Below are 16,908 nucleotides of genomic sequence, written 5' to 3' on the forward strand. Positions count from 1 at the left end.
TTTCCCCTATTATTTCATGCACACTTTATTCATTGTTTTAAATTATTATTTTCTTTCAAGTTATTTTGTGCATCACTCCGTTTTGAATTTGATGCAAATTTACAATGCATGAGGGTCATCCTTTTGTGTTAAATGGCTGGATAAAGCAATTATATGTTGACTCTCATGTTGATAAGAGTATTAAAACTTGGAACTTGAAAAAGATCCGTTTAAGGTAGATACAAAAATATATATATGAGATTCATTTGAGATTAATCGCGAGTTAACTATGGACAATCATGCGATTAATCGCGATTACATATTTTAATCGATTGACAGCACTACAGGGCTCTACAGTGCCACCATATTGCTCGCATTTGCCCCTAGAAATATGCGTGTGCAAACCGGAAAAAGCAATTACTCGCACGGTGTGAGAGTGAAGATTACAGCCTCAGTCGTGCTTTTTTTTCCTCCGCTGATAAATCGTTAAAAAACTACCAGTCCCACATTGCACTTAAGCCAATGGTACAATCACAGTAGAGTGACGTGACTGGTTTCAAGGGAAATAAAGGAAATTACCAATCGGAAGCTCTCATTTGCTTTTTTACTTCCTGAAAGTCCGCCATTGCGATATGAGAGAGTTTTCCGAGACAGTAACATTAAATTAATGTAACTTATTCTAGTCTTACCAATAGCAATAGATTTTAGAACACCTAGATTTATCGATAGCAATAGTAACATAACGTTAATGCAACAAAACGAATGCCTTGCTTTGTTAATCATAACGTTGATGCAGTAGCGTATGTCGTTGTGTTGGCTGTAATGGACATGACAATAACATAACACTGTGTACACATTAAAATTGCGATAATCGATTAACATTTTCAAATCGATGCAGTTGAATTTTCCCCTTAGGATCGATGCATTGTTACACCCCTACACAAATGTCACTGGCCCACTGTGCGTGTGTGTATGCTAACTTGGCTAGCGTTATCAACAGCAGAGGTGGGTGAAAGCGGTGTGACGTAATTGGCAGAATCGACTGTCAATCAATGGTCTACCTGACACGCAAACAATGTTTCTGTACTGGAGGTGTACAGTATTTCAATAGGCAACCCTGAAAGGATTATTTTTCTAGAAGAGCAACACTAGCCAAAACATAGGCATTGTATGCATAAAAGGGGCAAAAGCTAAAGTTAAGTGACTGTTACTTTTGTAGCAGTAGTTTGATTTGATAGTTTATTTGATAGGGACAGCACATGTTAATGAACATCAAGTACAAAATACAAAATGTAAACATGCAGGGTTGTAGCAGGAGCTAATTTACACCAGGAGACAGCAAAACTCTTTCAATAAATAAATAAATAGCCTGCTTAGGGTAAAAGCATTGTGACAATCAATGATAAAAACAACAATAAAAACAAGAAAGAAGTTACATAAACTAAATCAGATAAAAAATTATCACAGTTCTGGTTTGCCTTAAGATGCAGTTTAATATGAGTCTTGAACATGGAGTATGTGGGGCACTCTCTAATCACAACTGGTAGGCTATTCCAGTAGTTACCACCTTTAACAGAGAACACAGTTTTAGCAAAGGTAGTATACCGAAAAGGCACCTGATGGCCCTGGTGGTAATGCCAGTGTCTCCTTTTTGTTTAATGTCATTGCCTTTTTTATTAGGCCTAGTTGTTGGCTACAACTTTGCCACAGTAGGCATTAATCACTTAATAGTTCAAATGTCTGTGTCCAGGGAGCGAAATAAACTTTTTGACTCACCGGCCAGTGGCGGGTAGATGGGAAGAATCTACCCGCCAAGCATATTTCTTACCTGCCAAAATTGTTGTTGATTAAAAAAAAATATATATATATATTTTATATAATTTTTTTTTAAATAAAATATATATTATATAATCATACTTGTAGTTGTATTATCTGCGAGACATCGCCACCTCGCAATAAGTCAAAATGCTCGCTATCTGCAAACAGCTCCACTGTCTGTGTGTACTCTAGTAGCCTCCAGCTCCAAAAAGGATTCTCCTGTGCTGCAGCGGGACCCTATTGGTATAATGTTAGGGTTCTTTGGTCAATCACATTCATAAAGCCCTCAGCTACAATACGCATTGAATCAATGTTATAAGACATTGATATCAGGAGCTATCTGTAGCTACTGCTAGCCCGCTAGGTAACGTTAAGACAATTTAGTTTACTGGGACATATAGATCTAACGTGAGCTAGCTAACGTGCACTCGAGTCGACTATTGCTGGAGCATTTGTTGATATCAGTAGCTAGCCAGCTTGATACCGTTAGACAATGCCTCGTCATGTATTAAACTAAAAGTGAATAGCTGACTGGGTCATTGTTTAAACAGTAACGGTAGCTCATGGAGGTCCGGTCTAGACTAGAGCAGACTGCCTCTGTGTCTGTGTTGATACGAGCAGAAGCCAATAGTATCCCGCTGCAGGGCTGGCCCGGCTGGGCGGATATGACTCGTTGCCACGGTTTTTTTCAAAATAAGAATATCATACGAACCGAATGCTGCTAACTGCCGGAGCCATCGATATTATGACTGGAGCTGCGCTTGGAGCGGAAATGAGACCCGCACAGATTTTCAAAATAAGAGTATCGTTATGAACTACACGTCTACACGCCACACGGCGGGCAGACCCCCCAGTGGCAAGCTTTAATTTCGCCCCCTGTCTGTGTCCCATTCCCGTTTGCACATGCAGATACACACACACGCACACAGTGGGCCAGTGACTTTGGTGGTATGTGCTATTGCACAGATGTGTGTCCCGTTCCCGTTTGCACATGCACGCACAGTACAAATATACATTTATTTTTGAAAAAAATAATAAACTCTGTTACTTGAAATATTTTCACTGTGCTCCTAAATATTTTTGTGTGCTCCTAAATTTCTTTGTGTGCTCCAAAAATGTTTCATTTAGGAGCACATGTGCTGCTTGGGAAAAAGGTTAGCGTAGAGCCCTGCACTCGTTTTTTTTTACAACTGAGGTAGGTAGCTTACATTTTTTGAGAATAAAGTACAGAAAAAAGGTACCGTTGGGTACCGGTATCGATTCACAGGTACCGGTATCGGTTCAAATGTGAACGGTACCCAACCCTAGCTAGCATGGTTTACTACCAAAGTGTATTCATACCTGTACTAAGGCTGAGCCCGAACGTTCGAACGTTCGTTCGTTACGCTGACATTCGGACTTTAATTAATAGGTTTGAACGTTCGGTGAAAAAAAAATAAAGGATGCGCACGGGGTTGAGGTGATGTGAAGCGGCGCGTCCCCCGAGGCGCTCGGCTCAACCAGTATGGTCTGCCGGGCTGCAGCGGGATACTATTTCTCAACCAGAGCTCTATTTTGATTGACAGGCGATTCTGCCAATTACGTCACACCGCTTGCACCCGCCTCTGCTGTTACCACCAATCGGCAAGCGTTTATTCGTTTTTTACTTCAGGCAATGCCGCCATTGATCTGCTTGCGAGAAGCCTCAACAGACTTACCGTAGCTACCGGGGAGCCGTAGTTAGCTCCCCGCCGAGGAAGTAATCGGTAACAAGGTTTCCGTAGGTGAACCTGCAGAAGGATCATTAATGAATACCAGCCTTTTTCGGCCACGGAGCGCGAGCTTCATGGCGGGAGGTGGTTGCGTTGGAAACAACAGCAGGCGCACGCCTCGGCTCCTCAACAGACCCGTCCACCGTCTACCTCGGAACGGTGGTAGGGCGGCAGGCGTGTTGGGAGCCCGTCCGCCCTACCACCGTTCCGAGGTAGACGGTGGACGGGTCTGTTGAGGAGCCGAGGCGTGCGCCTCTCCTCCCGGCTCCCCTCTCCGTCGACCAAGAGTGAATACCTGTTATTGAACGTGTAACACTAACTATATAACGTTAATGCCACAAAACAAATGCCTTTGTTTATCTAGCCCCTTACGTGACTGCAAGGGCTATTGTTTATCATAAGTAGTAACTTTGATGCAGTAGCTTGTTTATTTTCTTCCGAGTGCTTTGTTTAATTACATGTTTACATGAACAGCCACCACTGTAAACAACATGTTTTTCACCAATAGACTATGCAATGCCGCCCTCCGTAGGATCTATAATAATACAATAACATTTTTTATTTTTTTTTTTTAATTAAAAAAAAACTAACGTTCGTTCGATAAACCCTGGCGAACGTTCGAACCCTAAAAACAGGGTTCGGGGACAGCCTTAACCTGTACTAGGGGTGGGAATCACCAGTTTCATCATGATACGATACGATATCGATTCTTTGGACAACGATACGATATTTGCCGATATCACAAAGTCTCTCACGATACAATACGATACGATTAGATTCAGGTGCCTGCGATCGATATGAGATGATATCATATGCCCATTTAACACAATCGGTAACATTTAGATCAACAAAAAAAAGGTAATGAAAATATCATTTGACATTTGTATTTTTGAGCTCTTCCAGACATTTAAAGGAAAATCAATCTATTGTTTTTAATACAAATAGACCTCCTGTTCACTGTAAAGTGCCACGTTTTTATATATTGAGCTTTAAACTTTAAGCTAAATTTTTTGGAACTCAAAACTCACAACCTCCCTCTCCCAAACCGTTCCTACAACAATTTGTTGATGTTGCATGATCATGTATAGGCCTACATTTATTATGTATTATATTGTTTATGTTTAAATAACATTTAAACATCAAACTCCTCTGACCTCATCTGGTCTTTCCAAAGACGCGCGCACACACACACACACAGAAAGGGAGAATGCTATGCTGTAACGTCTACACACACGGAGCTACTGCTGTTGTTCTTGGGCGGATATGAGACTCGCCACAGGATTTTCAAAATAAGAGTATCGATATGAATCGATCTTATTACATCTCATCGATCCGATTCGATTGTTGATAATTACATCGATGTATCGATCTGGATCGATGTATCGTCCCACCCCTAACCTGTACCATTGTATATAATACTGTACATACATTAGCTTAGCATACTCCATATGAAGCCGTTTAGCAAGGAAGTGAAGTGGCGAAGATGGAAGATGATAGGACACATACTGAGGCAAGACCACAACAACGACTGCAACATATCAATGACTTGGGCACCAGAAGGGAAAAGAAGAAAAGGAAGACCAAAGACTACCTGGAGACGCACAGTAGAGAAAGAAAGAAAAGAGGCAGGGTGGAGCTCATGGCCTGAAGCAAGAACAACGGCAGCTGACCGGGAGAAGTGGAAACGCTCTGTGAAGGCCTTATGTGCCACTAGGCACGAAGTGGATAGGTAACAGGTATACATATTACGTTATATATTGCTATACACTTTTACTTTGCACTCTGGTTACAGTAGATGCAAACATGTTGTTGCACTGTACTTGCAATGTTCTCCAACACCTCCACCACAAGGTGTTATTCCTTATTCTTTTGATGTATTCCATCAATAATATGCAAGATCAAAATGAGCTTCAAAACACAACCATCACACTTCCTTTCCTACCAAACACAACTTTTTCATATTGTAGCCTACTTTTTTTGCACAGTACGGGTCGTCACACATTAATGATCTTATTAGATTTCTAAAACAGTGGTTCTTTGAACGAAAAGCTGCAACATCCAGTACAGGTCAATGAGCCAGTGTTTGTTTCTTACCAACCAGTTTCATCCTGTTCCGTGTGTTATGTATTCCATTCATAGCCTTAGAACCAGGCAAGAGAAATACCTAAAGAAATTCTTTGTGGTTTGAAATGTATACCGTCTACTACCGGTAATCACATATGTATTCTAATCAACAAATCTGAACAATTGTTATTGTTTGTTTCAGATTCCCACATTATTGTCCAACAAACAAAAGCAATTATTTAATTGAGTGCCCGTTAAAGACCAAAGCAACACTAAACAATCCATTCCTGTGCAATATGCATTGCACACACATCCACATGCACACACTCACATTTAACATTCACTTTAGCCACTTAAACACTTTTTAACACTACACCATATTTATATTTAAAAGTGCTATACAAAATAAAGTTATTATTATTATTATTATTATCTATTTAATAACATATTTGCACTACCTTTCTACCAAATGTTTGGATTTTGTACTTTCTTTTGTTTTAAAATTTACTGTATGAAGCACATTCTCAGGAGGCTCATACAGAACCGAGCATTTCACTGTAATGTACATGTACCTTATAATGTGACAAATAAAACAAAACTTGAACTTGAAGTGCTTATTCATTTCCAGGAAATAATTTGTACAAGGCAAAAGAATAAGTCTTAATTGACCTGAATTAAATCAAAACAAATCAAATCAAAAACCTGCTAAGACCCCAGGAACCAACGTCTGCTAAACGAAAAGGGACGAGCGATCCTCACCTGATCCTGCAGAGACATGACAGGGTTGTTCTTGGTGGTGTTGATGTGCAGCACGTGGAAGCGGTTCTTGCCACACAGGTCGTAGGCGATGTTGGTGAAGGAGGTGCTGGCCGTCTTGGGCACCCTGTTGTAGATGATGACCGCGTCGTCCCCCTCAGCCAGCGGCGGTGCCGGCGGCGTGTCCCGCCCACTGTCCTCGCTGTGCCGCTGTTCCACCTCGGCCACCTCGTGTCGGGCGATGGTGCGCTCTGGACGGGGAGACGGAAGGGACAATAGAGGGACGTTAGGGTTGGGCATCGTTTGGATTTGAACTATTACGATTCTCCATTTCGATTCCTGTTCTAAACGATTCTTGATTCCGATTCTTTGAGGTGCAGGTCAAAACAGGTCTCAGCTTATTTAGCAGGAGAAAAAATGTATTTGAAAAATCCTTTATTTTTTTCATACTATTCACATTGTCAGTTGACTTGATAGTTTAATTTGGTTGCTGTACTGTAACTAGGGTATTAATGAAAAAATAAATGTATATATACATTTAAATTTTATTTATTTTTTCGAAATGCAAGCATCTTCTTAACGGTTCCGGAACCGGAAGTTGGGAACCGGTTCCTGTTGGAACCGGTTCTCGGTGCCCAACCCTAAGGGACGTCAAACCTAGACTCTACTCTTGGAGACGTTGCGATAAACATGAAGGAAATTAAACTAATATAATCAAACTGGATGAGATGAGATTAGATTAGATTACTAGATTGGATTCTAATGTATTGTCATTATACAGCACAAGTACAATCCACAGTACCGAACTCGGTACTTTTAAGGGTATCGACCGAATTACGTCGGTACTACCGAGTATCGATTCACGTTAGATCAATCTGTGCCCAGTTATAAAATAATCCGAATTCCAATGACGGCACGCGCAATTGTCATTTCATTATAGACACAGACCAGCGAGGACCTTCAATGACAAGCAATTGTCATTTCATAATAGACACAGATTAGCGTGGACCTTAAATGACACGCAATAGTCATTTCATAGACACAGACCAGCGCGAGCAATGTCCAATGTGTCTAACATGCTTTGCATCCTTGCCATGTCCACATTAGCCACTAAGATAAGCGTTAGCCGCTAATTAAGCTAAGCTAACTAGAGTGACTTCATGACACCACTTCCATTAGTGAGGAAAGGGGGGTTGGGTGTTATATTGACAAGGCTTGACAACCGAGGTTAAAAGATAACTTCACATTTTTTGGCTGTTCATTTATATATATCGCTTCATGCATTGCGCGCCATACAACTCCGTGTGTTGACTTCCTAGTGACTGTGACATCACTCGAATCAACTACGGCATCCAAGAGGCTCAAACTCAAACGTAATACATCATGGCGGTGGTGGCTGAGCATCTCTCCCTCTCTCTCTACGTTCAACGATTTAAAGTAGCCAAACGTTACACTATAAATACTAAATAAAATTGTATAACAAAAATTTATAAAATACTAACTGGATAGTTCATGATAAACATTTAATTTCATTATCTGAAATATTCTAAAATCATTAACTATGAGCCATTCTCCCTTTGTATGTGTGTGCGTGCATGTCCCATCTCTTGTCTTTGGAAAGACCAGATGAGGTCAGAGGAGTTTCATAGTATTTACTAGGGCTGTCTTAAATACTTCGAAGCTTCGTTCGATGGCACAAGCTACGAAAAAAGAAAAAGAAAATCGAAGTAAAAAAAAATCTTGCACCTCCATTCCAATGAAACGAAAGTTCAACAACAAGCACGTGGAGATTATCTGTGTTGAAAACAACAAGGACATGTGCAGCAGACATGTCGACGAAGAAGTCATCAGACGTGTGGTTACACTTTAAAATATGCAAAGACAATGCCCAAAAAGCCGAGTGCCAGAAGAAAATGGCATATCACAACTCTACAACAACTTTGTCAAATCACCTAAAAAACGTAAGTATCGTTGTACACGACGGCGACGCCACACAAAATGTTAATAAGGCTATGCCTATGCTGCTATGACTAATATGTTACCAAGTTGGCTAATTAAATTGTAATCATCTGCTTTTGTAGGTGCATTGTCTGATATAATTATAAATTATAAATTAAATATAATATAATTGTTTGCTTGATAGACGAAGGTTGCAACATAATTATGTAATGTCATGTCGTTGGCTGTGAGAGCAGCCCCACTGCACCCAGGCAGCGCAGCCGAGTGAAACCTTTTTGGCTGCGTCACAGTCACGAAAGGGGCTACTTAATTCATTAATCCAATCCACTTTATTTATAGAGCACATAAAAACAACAAAGTTTACCAAAGTGCTGTACAAGTCCCACAACATAAGATTAAAAAAAATATATATAAATTTTTTTTGAAGCTTCGAATTAAAATCGAAGCTCGGCCCCGAAGCTTCGATTGCCAAAAAAAGCTTTGAAGGTCAGCCCTAGTATTTACTGAGGATGGCCAGATAATGTTGATATTTAAACTTCAAAAATAATACATAATAACATGATCATGCAACATAAAAAAAAAATCGTTGTAGGAACGGTTTGGGAGAGGGAGGGGTTTTAGTTTGTGTGGTGTGATAACAATGTTTAAATTGAGAAGTTTAGACTTTAGTTTAGTTTTACAACAGAAATAAAAATGTTCTTATAACGAAAGTACCGGAAAAAGGTACCGTCGGGTAAGGCTGTCCCCGAAGCCTGTTTTTGGGATTCGAACTTCGTCAGGGTTTTGCGAACGGACGTTCGAACCTTAGTTTTTAATTAATACATTTTTGTATATACTCAAACTAAATCCTCAATTTAAATAGTGATTAATCTGATTAAATTAGTATTTTTTCTTTTATTATGTCTAATGCAAAAAAAACAAAAAAAAACATTCATAAATATATATTTTTTATTATTTTGTTTGAATTATTTCCAAAAGCAAAGAGGCCTAGAAGCGTGGCTAACACTAATGGCGCACATACCAGGAATGCTAACGGTCTAAGAAAACGGGCACAGAGGCACTGAAAGAGGATTTCACCCATCTAATGAACACACTAGACTAGACAAATATCAAGATGTATCCATCAGTGGACCAATTGCATGCTTTCGCAGAGGACAAGAAGCCTTCAGTCGACTCCTTCAGACATTAAGCACCCCCCACAGCCCAAATGGAATGATAAAAAAAATAATTATGTTACCAGTCGACTATCGGCAAATTTCGGTCTGGGACAGCCCTACGATATACAGTAATTATATGGACTATATATATATATATATATATATATATATATATATAACTAAAGCTACTGAGTAGATATGCTAATCTAATGTATGTAAAGTATTATTATTATGTACAGTGATACAAGTATAAATACACTATGGTAGTAGTAACTAGTAAGCCATACTGGCCAGTGGTATAACTAGGCTAATAAGAGTAGGTATGGGATATATAGAGATATAGTATCTACAGACTAGGTATGTATAATATACATTTTCCATTTAACAAACTATTATTGTATATACATTGTATATACAATAATAGTTTGTTAAATGGAAAATGTGTCTCATAAAATCAGCAGTTACTAAGTAGTGGTTATGCCTATGATAACATAATATAGACTGCAATACTTCACAGGTCCAGAGGGAGGAGGTCAATTACAGTATGAGGGAACTATTTCCAAGTGACTCAATGTTCAAGGAGCCAACTAAGCACGGGAGAGCTGCTTTTTACAATAAAATTCCAACTCAAGCTTTATGTTTGGATACATTTTACATCACACATTATGAATGATTTGGGGGCAAAACCTCCTCCCACACGCTTTAATAATCTTAATTGAATTAATCATTTAATAAAAAAATAATTTCCATTAACTCATTGACCGCCACGCTCTTTTCCCATCTTTACTCAATGGCGCCAGCGTTATTGACCATTTTAGTGATGTTTGCAGACCCATCGTGTGTTCTGTATTATAGCTATGGAGACAATAGACATTTGACAGGCATTGTTCATAGTCCATCACTGACTAACCAGTTAATTTCTACATACTGTAGTTTGTGCACTATTACACGCTAAACATCGCCCCTTTCCAAAATAATCCAGTCTTTTTTCCCAGACATACCCCACGCGAAGGTAAGGAAAAGGAAAAACTCACTAAAACCTAGCAATAGCAGGGGGTTACCAGACATGGGAGCAAATAGACATCCTAACTAAACTAGACAGATTAATCTAAGGGTCAGACCCCGATCGCGTCTATGCTTTTACCAACGCGTTCGTGTTTCCGAGTTCCCGTTTTGCGCTCTGATTGGCCACTGACCTACGCTAGTACGCCCCCCTCGCTATGAGCGTAGCAGGATGCTGAAATGCGAATGCATATCACAGTACTGCCTCCAGGAACAGCTGTTTCCGCGTGACTTTATGTGCGGGCTCGCTCTGAGGGAAGGAGGCCGTTCATATTCATTTCTACATTTTATACATAATTATCCCAGCGTTTCAACCAGCTTCACATTATACTCACATTATGTGCATGAGGGAAGGAGGACGTTCATATTCATTTCTACATTTTATACATAATATCCCAGCGTTTCAACCAGCTGCACATTATGCTCACATTATGTGCTTAGAAGAAAAAATTTTACGCATATTAGTCAGGAAATGGCTAAACGCTAACATTATAAAATACCCTGACATTGGGTAGAAATGTAGCGGGGTTAGGGTGACCTATTGACGGGTCTGGGAGAGAGATGCGGGGGGGGGGCTGCCTCACGCTGACGCTGCCCGCCTCGAGGTGCACACAAGCGGCCGCACGTCTCACATCACCAGCCACACCTGAACGAATCTATCCCCCCCAAATCGGCAGCCCCTCTCGGCTGCATTTCGCTGTAGACCGCAGCAGCTGGTGATAGAAATATAGCCTATATTTCTATCACCAGCTGCTGCGGTCTACAGCGAAATGCAATTCATGCCACGAAACTGCCTAAAATATATTATATACAATATATCGTTTTCTATATAATTGTATCAACAGATAGTAGGTAGTGCACACTGCATGACACAATATAGGGCGAATGTCTCTAGCCGAGAGGGGCTGCCGATTTGGGGGGGATAGATTCGTTCAGGTGTGGCTGGTGATGTGAGACGTGCGGCCGCTTGTGTGCACCTCGAGGCGGGCAGCGTCAGCGCGAGGCAGCCCACCCCCCCCGCATCTCTCTCCCAGACCCGTCAATAGGTCACTAACCCTGCTACATTTCTACCCAATGTCAGGGTATTTTATAACATTAGCGTTTCGCCATTTCCTGACCAATATGCGTACATTTTTTTCTTCTAATGAGCACATAATGTGAGTATAATGTGCAGCTGGTTGAAACGCTGGGATATTATGTATAACATGTAGAAATTAATATGAACGGCCTCCTTCCCTCAGAGCGAGCCCGCACATAAAGTCACGCGGAAACAGGGGTTCCTGGAGGCAGTACTGTGATACGCATTTGCATTTCAGCGTCCTGCTACGCTCATAGCGAGGGGGGCGTACTAGCGTAGGTCAGTGGCCAATCAGAGTGCAACACGGAAACACAAACGCGTTGGTAAAAGCATAGACGCACCCCGATCAGGTGAGATCAGGGTAGGTTGAAGGAGAGAGAAAAAAGATGGGTCTTAAGCAGGGATTTAAAGGTTTCGACAGAGTAGGCGCCGCTGACGACGGCAGGTAATTTGTTCCACAGGTAGGGAGTGCGGTAGACAAAGGCTCTGTGGCCGGCGGATTTCTTTTTAACCCTAGGAATCAATAGAAGCCCCGCATTTTGTGAGCGCAGAGCAAGAGCGGGCGAGTATCGAGATCGGATAGATAGAGCGGTGCAAGCCCATTTAAAATTTTGTAGGTGAGGAGTAGCACTTTAAAGTCAGATCGGGCTTGAATAAGAAGCCAGTGTAGGGCGGACACAACTGGTGTGATGTGATCACATTTTCTAGTTTTAGTTAGTATCCGTGGAGCCGCATTTTGCACGAGTTGAAGATTTTTGATGCTTGAATTAGGTAGGCCTGAAAAAAGTGCATTACAGTAGTCTAGACGTGATGAGACAAAAGCATGAATTAGGGTTTCAGCATCAGCCAGAGTTAAAATGGGGCGAATTTTTGCGATATTATGAAGATGGAAGGCAATTTGTGAAATTTTTTATATGTGCATTAAATGAGGGAGGAATAAAAAATGACTGAGGTTTTTTATGGTGGAGCTCTGGGATACATGACGAGTATCAAAGTTGAGGGAGATGTCCTGAAACAAGCCTCTGTGGTTTGGGGGGCCAACAATTAACATCTCAGTTTTATCTGCATTAAGGAGTAGAAAGTTTTGCGACATCCACTTTTTGACGGCAAGCAGGCAAGCCTCAAGATTTTGTAATTGGGAGGAATCATTTGGCTTAATAGGTATATATAATTGGGTGTCATCAGCGTAAATGAAAGTTTATGCCAAATTTGCGTATGATTGATATTGCCGAGGGGTAGCATGTAAATCGAAAATAGTAAAAGGGCCCAGGACAGAGCCTTGTGGGACCCCACATTGCACTGGGAGGGTCTCAGATGTTAAATCATTATAGACCACGCAGTGTGTTCTATCAATTAAATACAATTTAAACCAAGCAAGTGCGTGACCCCGAATGCCAACATGATTCTCAAGCCGACCTAGAAGAATCGAATGATCGATAGTATCAAAGGCTGCACTAAGATCAAGCAATAAGAGCACAGAAGTTAGGTTTGAGTCAAGAGAGAGCAGTAAGTCATTTGTGACTTTGGTAACCGCCGTTTCGGTGGAGTGTAAGGCTCTAAAGCCAGATTGAAAAGATTCATTAAAATTATTGTTTGATAGATGGTCAGTAAGTTGCGTTGCGACAATCCGTTCTAATATTTTGGATAGGAACGGAAGATTGGAGATGGGTCGAGGTTCGGTTTTTTAAGTAGTGGTTTAATGATGGCTGATTTAAAAGCCAGGGGCACCACGCCAGTAGACAAGGAGGTGTTGAAGATATTGAGTAGGGCAGGGCCTAGAGTTGGGAAGAGCTTTTTGATGAGAGTTGCTGGAAGAGGGTCAAACAGACAGGTTGAGGGTTTAGCCGCGCCAACCAGTTTAGAGAGGGCACTAAGTGAGACGTTTTCAAGGCAGCATAGCATATGGCTGGATTCAAAGTCGGGGGGAAAGCCCATCAGAGGTTGGGAGGGACTCTGATTGTTGAGTAAGCCAACAATTTCATCTCTTATGAGATCAATTTTCATGGTAAAGAATTTAATGAATTCGTTAGCCGAGAACGCATGGTTTAGGGCACTTGGTTGCAATATGCCCACATCGTTCGGGTTGCTCGCCTGAAACCCCAAATACTTCCAAATCAAAGGTATATACCATGTACATATGTATATGTGTCTTCACAAAATCATCAAGGGGGGGGTACAAAAACATGTTTCAGGTTCGGTAAAATAGACATAGAATGGACCTTACCTTAGCCAGAAGTAGGGATGGGTACCGAATTCGGTACTTTTGAGGTACCGAACCGAAACACGTCGGTACTACCGAGTATCGAATCAAGTGAGAAACCGAAAAAAAAATAAAAAAAAATAAAGGTTTTTTATTATTTTTTTTTTTTTTTACTTTTTTCTTTTCATGTCAACGTTTACACACACAATATATGCTTACCTAGGATTTGACTTGATTCAACAACAAAGCAGTCGGAGCAATGACAAGCCGAAAACTGTCGAAATTGTAGTTATTTGAAGTTTGGATTTTTTTTTTACGACTGAGGTAGGTAAATTAAATTTCTTGAGACTAAAGTACCGAAAAAAGGTACCGTTGGGTACCGGTATCGATTCACAGGTACCGGTATCGGTTCAAATGTGAAAGGTACCCATCCCTAGCCAGAAGGTACTCCAAAAAGAATAATCCCCAGTGACCCCATCGCCATCGCAATTACTCATGTGTATGTGTATACGGGAAATATGTTTGAGGTGATAAAATCTCAGAGTGATCGCTCTGTCCTCTGAGGGGGAGGAGTTCTTGCAGACAAAAAAAACCCTCCACCTGCAACTATGTTCTCACTTGACTCTGGTTGTGTGGATGCTCAGTGATGCAGTAATTGCAAGTGCATTAAAGCTTTGTTACAGGAGAGAACAAATCTGAAAATAAACCAGGGATGGGGATGGGGAGGAGGGGGCGCATTAGGACAGTGAATGTCTTGTTAGCATAACTTAATTAGCTTCACAACACACACCAACACCATTCCAGGTGATTAAGCCTTTGATGATAATATTGAGGAGAAAAGGCATCATTACACCATGTTTCTCTTTTCTTCCCACTGTCCGTCTAAAGCAGGGGTCAGCAACCTTTTTGACATGGAGTGCCTGTTTGAAATATAGTTGTAACTAGTGTGCCTCAACAATATTCCATGCATAGTAATTTTTTTTCTCATAATCAGGTCTTTTTAATGAACATTTTTACATTATTACATCATTATTGTTATTGTTATTATTAACAATATTATTATGATGGTTGTATCAACCCTAAATCTGAGTTTGGGGGGGGGATGCAATGTAGACAAACAGCTGCATACAGTGCAACCATTTCACTCACATTTGCTTATTCATTACTAATAAGTATACACAACCACATTATTTCAACCTAATAAAACTATGTTTATTGTCATTGTTTTAAGAACACAAGTTGACTTGGTAATACTCACATTTTGAGTAAAAAAAATGGCTTTTAACATGTGCAATGTTCAATGAAATAGAAAAATAAATAATAAAATGTGTTGATTAATCCCACTGGTCACAATGGTGACCGTAATAATGTTTGTTATAAGGCTCTGCAAATGTTACTGAATGATGTAGCAATGTATTTCCAGCTAAATTGAAATAATAAACAAATAAAGGGTCTCAATTAAATATGTGGTAGTAAAAAGAACCTGTGGGAAGATTTCAACAAGATAAATGTGACAACAGTACAAAATATTTCACTATAATATTTAAAAGCAAAAAAAAAAAAAAAAAAAAAAAAAAAAATTTTTTACTGCTGCCCCCTGTGCCTATGCAAATGCCCCCGTGTGCCTATGCAGGCACGCGTGCCTTGGGTTGCCTACCCCTGGTCTAAAGGGAGCTAATTGCAGTTATGGCCTTGTGAGTATCTCCTGTGAGCGTCTCCTGTGAGCGTCTCCTGTGAGCGTCTCCTGTGAGCGTCTCCTGTGAGCGTCTCCTGTGAGCGTCTCCTGTGAGCGTCTCCTGTGAGCATCTCTTGTGAGCATCTCTTGTGAGCATCTCTTGTGAGCATCTCCTGTGAGCATCTCCTGTGAGCATCTCCTGTGAGCATCTCTTGTGAGCATCTCTTGTGAGCATCTCCTGTGAGCATCTCCTGTGAGCATCTCTTGTGAGCATCTCCTGTGAGCATCTCTTGTGAGCATCTCTTGTGAGCATCTCTTGTGAGCATCTCTTGTGAGCATCTCCTGTGAACATCTCCTGTGAGCATCTCTTGTGAGCATCTCCTGTGAGCATCTCCTGTGAGTATCTCCTCATTCTCCTGTGAGTATCTCCTGTGAGTATAATCTCCTGTGAGTATATCCTCATTCTCCTGTGAGTATCTCCTGTGAGTATAATCTCCTGTGAGTATCTCATAGGGATGGGTACCTTTCACATTTGAACCGATACGGTACCGGTACCTGTGAATCGATACCGGTACCCAACAGTACCTTTTTTCGGTACTTTAGTCTCAAGAAATGTTATTTACCTACCTCAGTCGTGAAAAAAAATGCAAACTTCAAATAACTACAATTTCGACCGTTTTCGGCTTGCCATTGCTCCGACTGCTTTGTTGTTGAATCAAGTCAAATCCTAGGTAAGCATATGTGCGTGTGAACGTTGTCATGAAAAGAAAAAAGTAATTTCTTTTTCTGTATCTCACTTGAATCGATACTCGGTAGTACCGACGTGTTTCGGTTCGGTACCCATCCCTAATCTCATGCGAGTATAATCTCCTGTGAGTATAATCTTCTGAGTATCTCCTGTGAGTATCTCTTGTGAGTATCTCCTGTGGGTATAATCTCCTGTGGGTATCTCTTGGGGAGTGCAGCGTTGGCAGTCTGCTGCCCATCCAGCCCATGACTGGCAGTCTCTCTGGGAAAGGATTGACTTCAGGGGGTCAGGTAGCAGGCATAGTCTCCTGGAGGTTTGCTTGTCAGACTGCATCTCACAGCAGATTGAATGGTCTCACGCCCTCCTCTCTCCCTTTGTCTCGCTCCAATTTCCAGAGGCAGTATTTAAAATCTCATATTGCTCGCATATGTCCTACAATGTAGCCACAAAAGTCAAAACCGGCCACAAACGTCAAACCAGCCACATCAATCAAACCGGCCACAACAGTCAAACACTGTGCCCTAGTGCCCTCTGCCAAACGCTCCCATTTAGCTAGAGCGTGGTTAGATTACTGGTGGTCCACCCATACTTAAAAAGAAATGCATGCACTCGCGGTAGTGCAGGTGCTTTGAATTAAACTGTTAAACCAAATGGCAGATGA

The 16,908-nt window shown here is 41.0% G+C and overlaps 1 protein-coding gene across 1 annotated transcript in view; it reads right to left on the reverse strand.

Annotated features, from left to right (window-relative positions):
- Positions 1 to 16,908, reverse strand: part of hs2st1b (heparan sulfate 2-O-sulfotransferase 1b) — a 68,659-nt gene that overhangs the window by 44,641 nt on the left and 7,110 nt on the right. The window contains exon 2 of the mRNA XM_084307284.1: positions 6,372 to 6,619. Within this exon, the coding sequence (XP_084163410.1) occupies positions 6,372 to 6,619 (248 nt within the window). The remainder of the gene's footprint in view (positions 1 to 6,371; positions 6,620 to 16,908) is intronic.

This window comes from Notolepis coatsorum (assembly GCF_963971535.1).
Source record: "Notolepis coatsorum genome assembly, chromosome: 2".
NCBI classification, from domain to species: Eukaryota; Metazoa; Chordata; class Actinopteri; order Aulopiformes; family Paralepididae; genus Notolepis; species Notolepis coatsorum.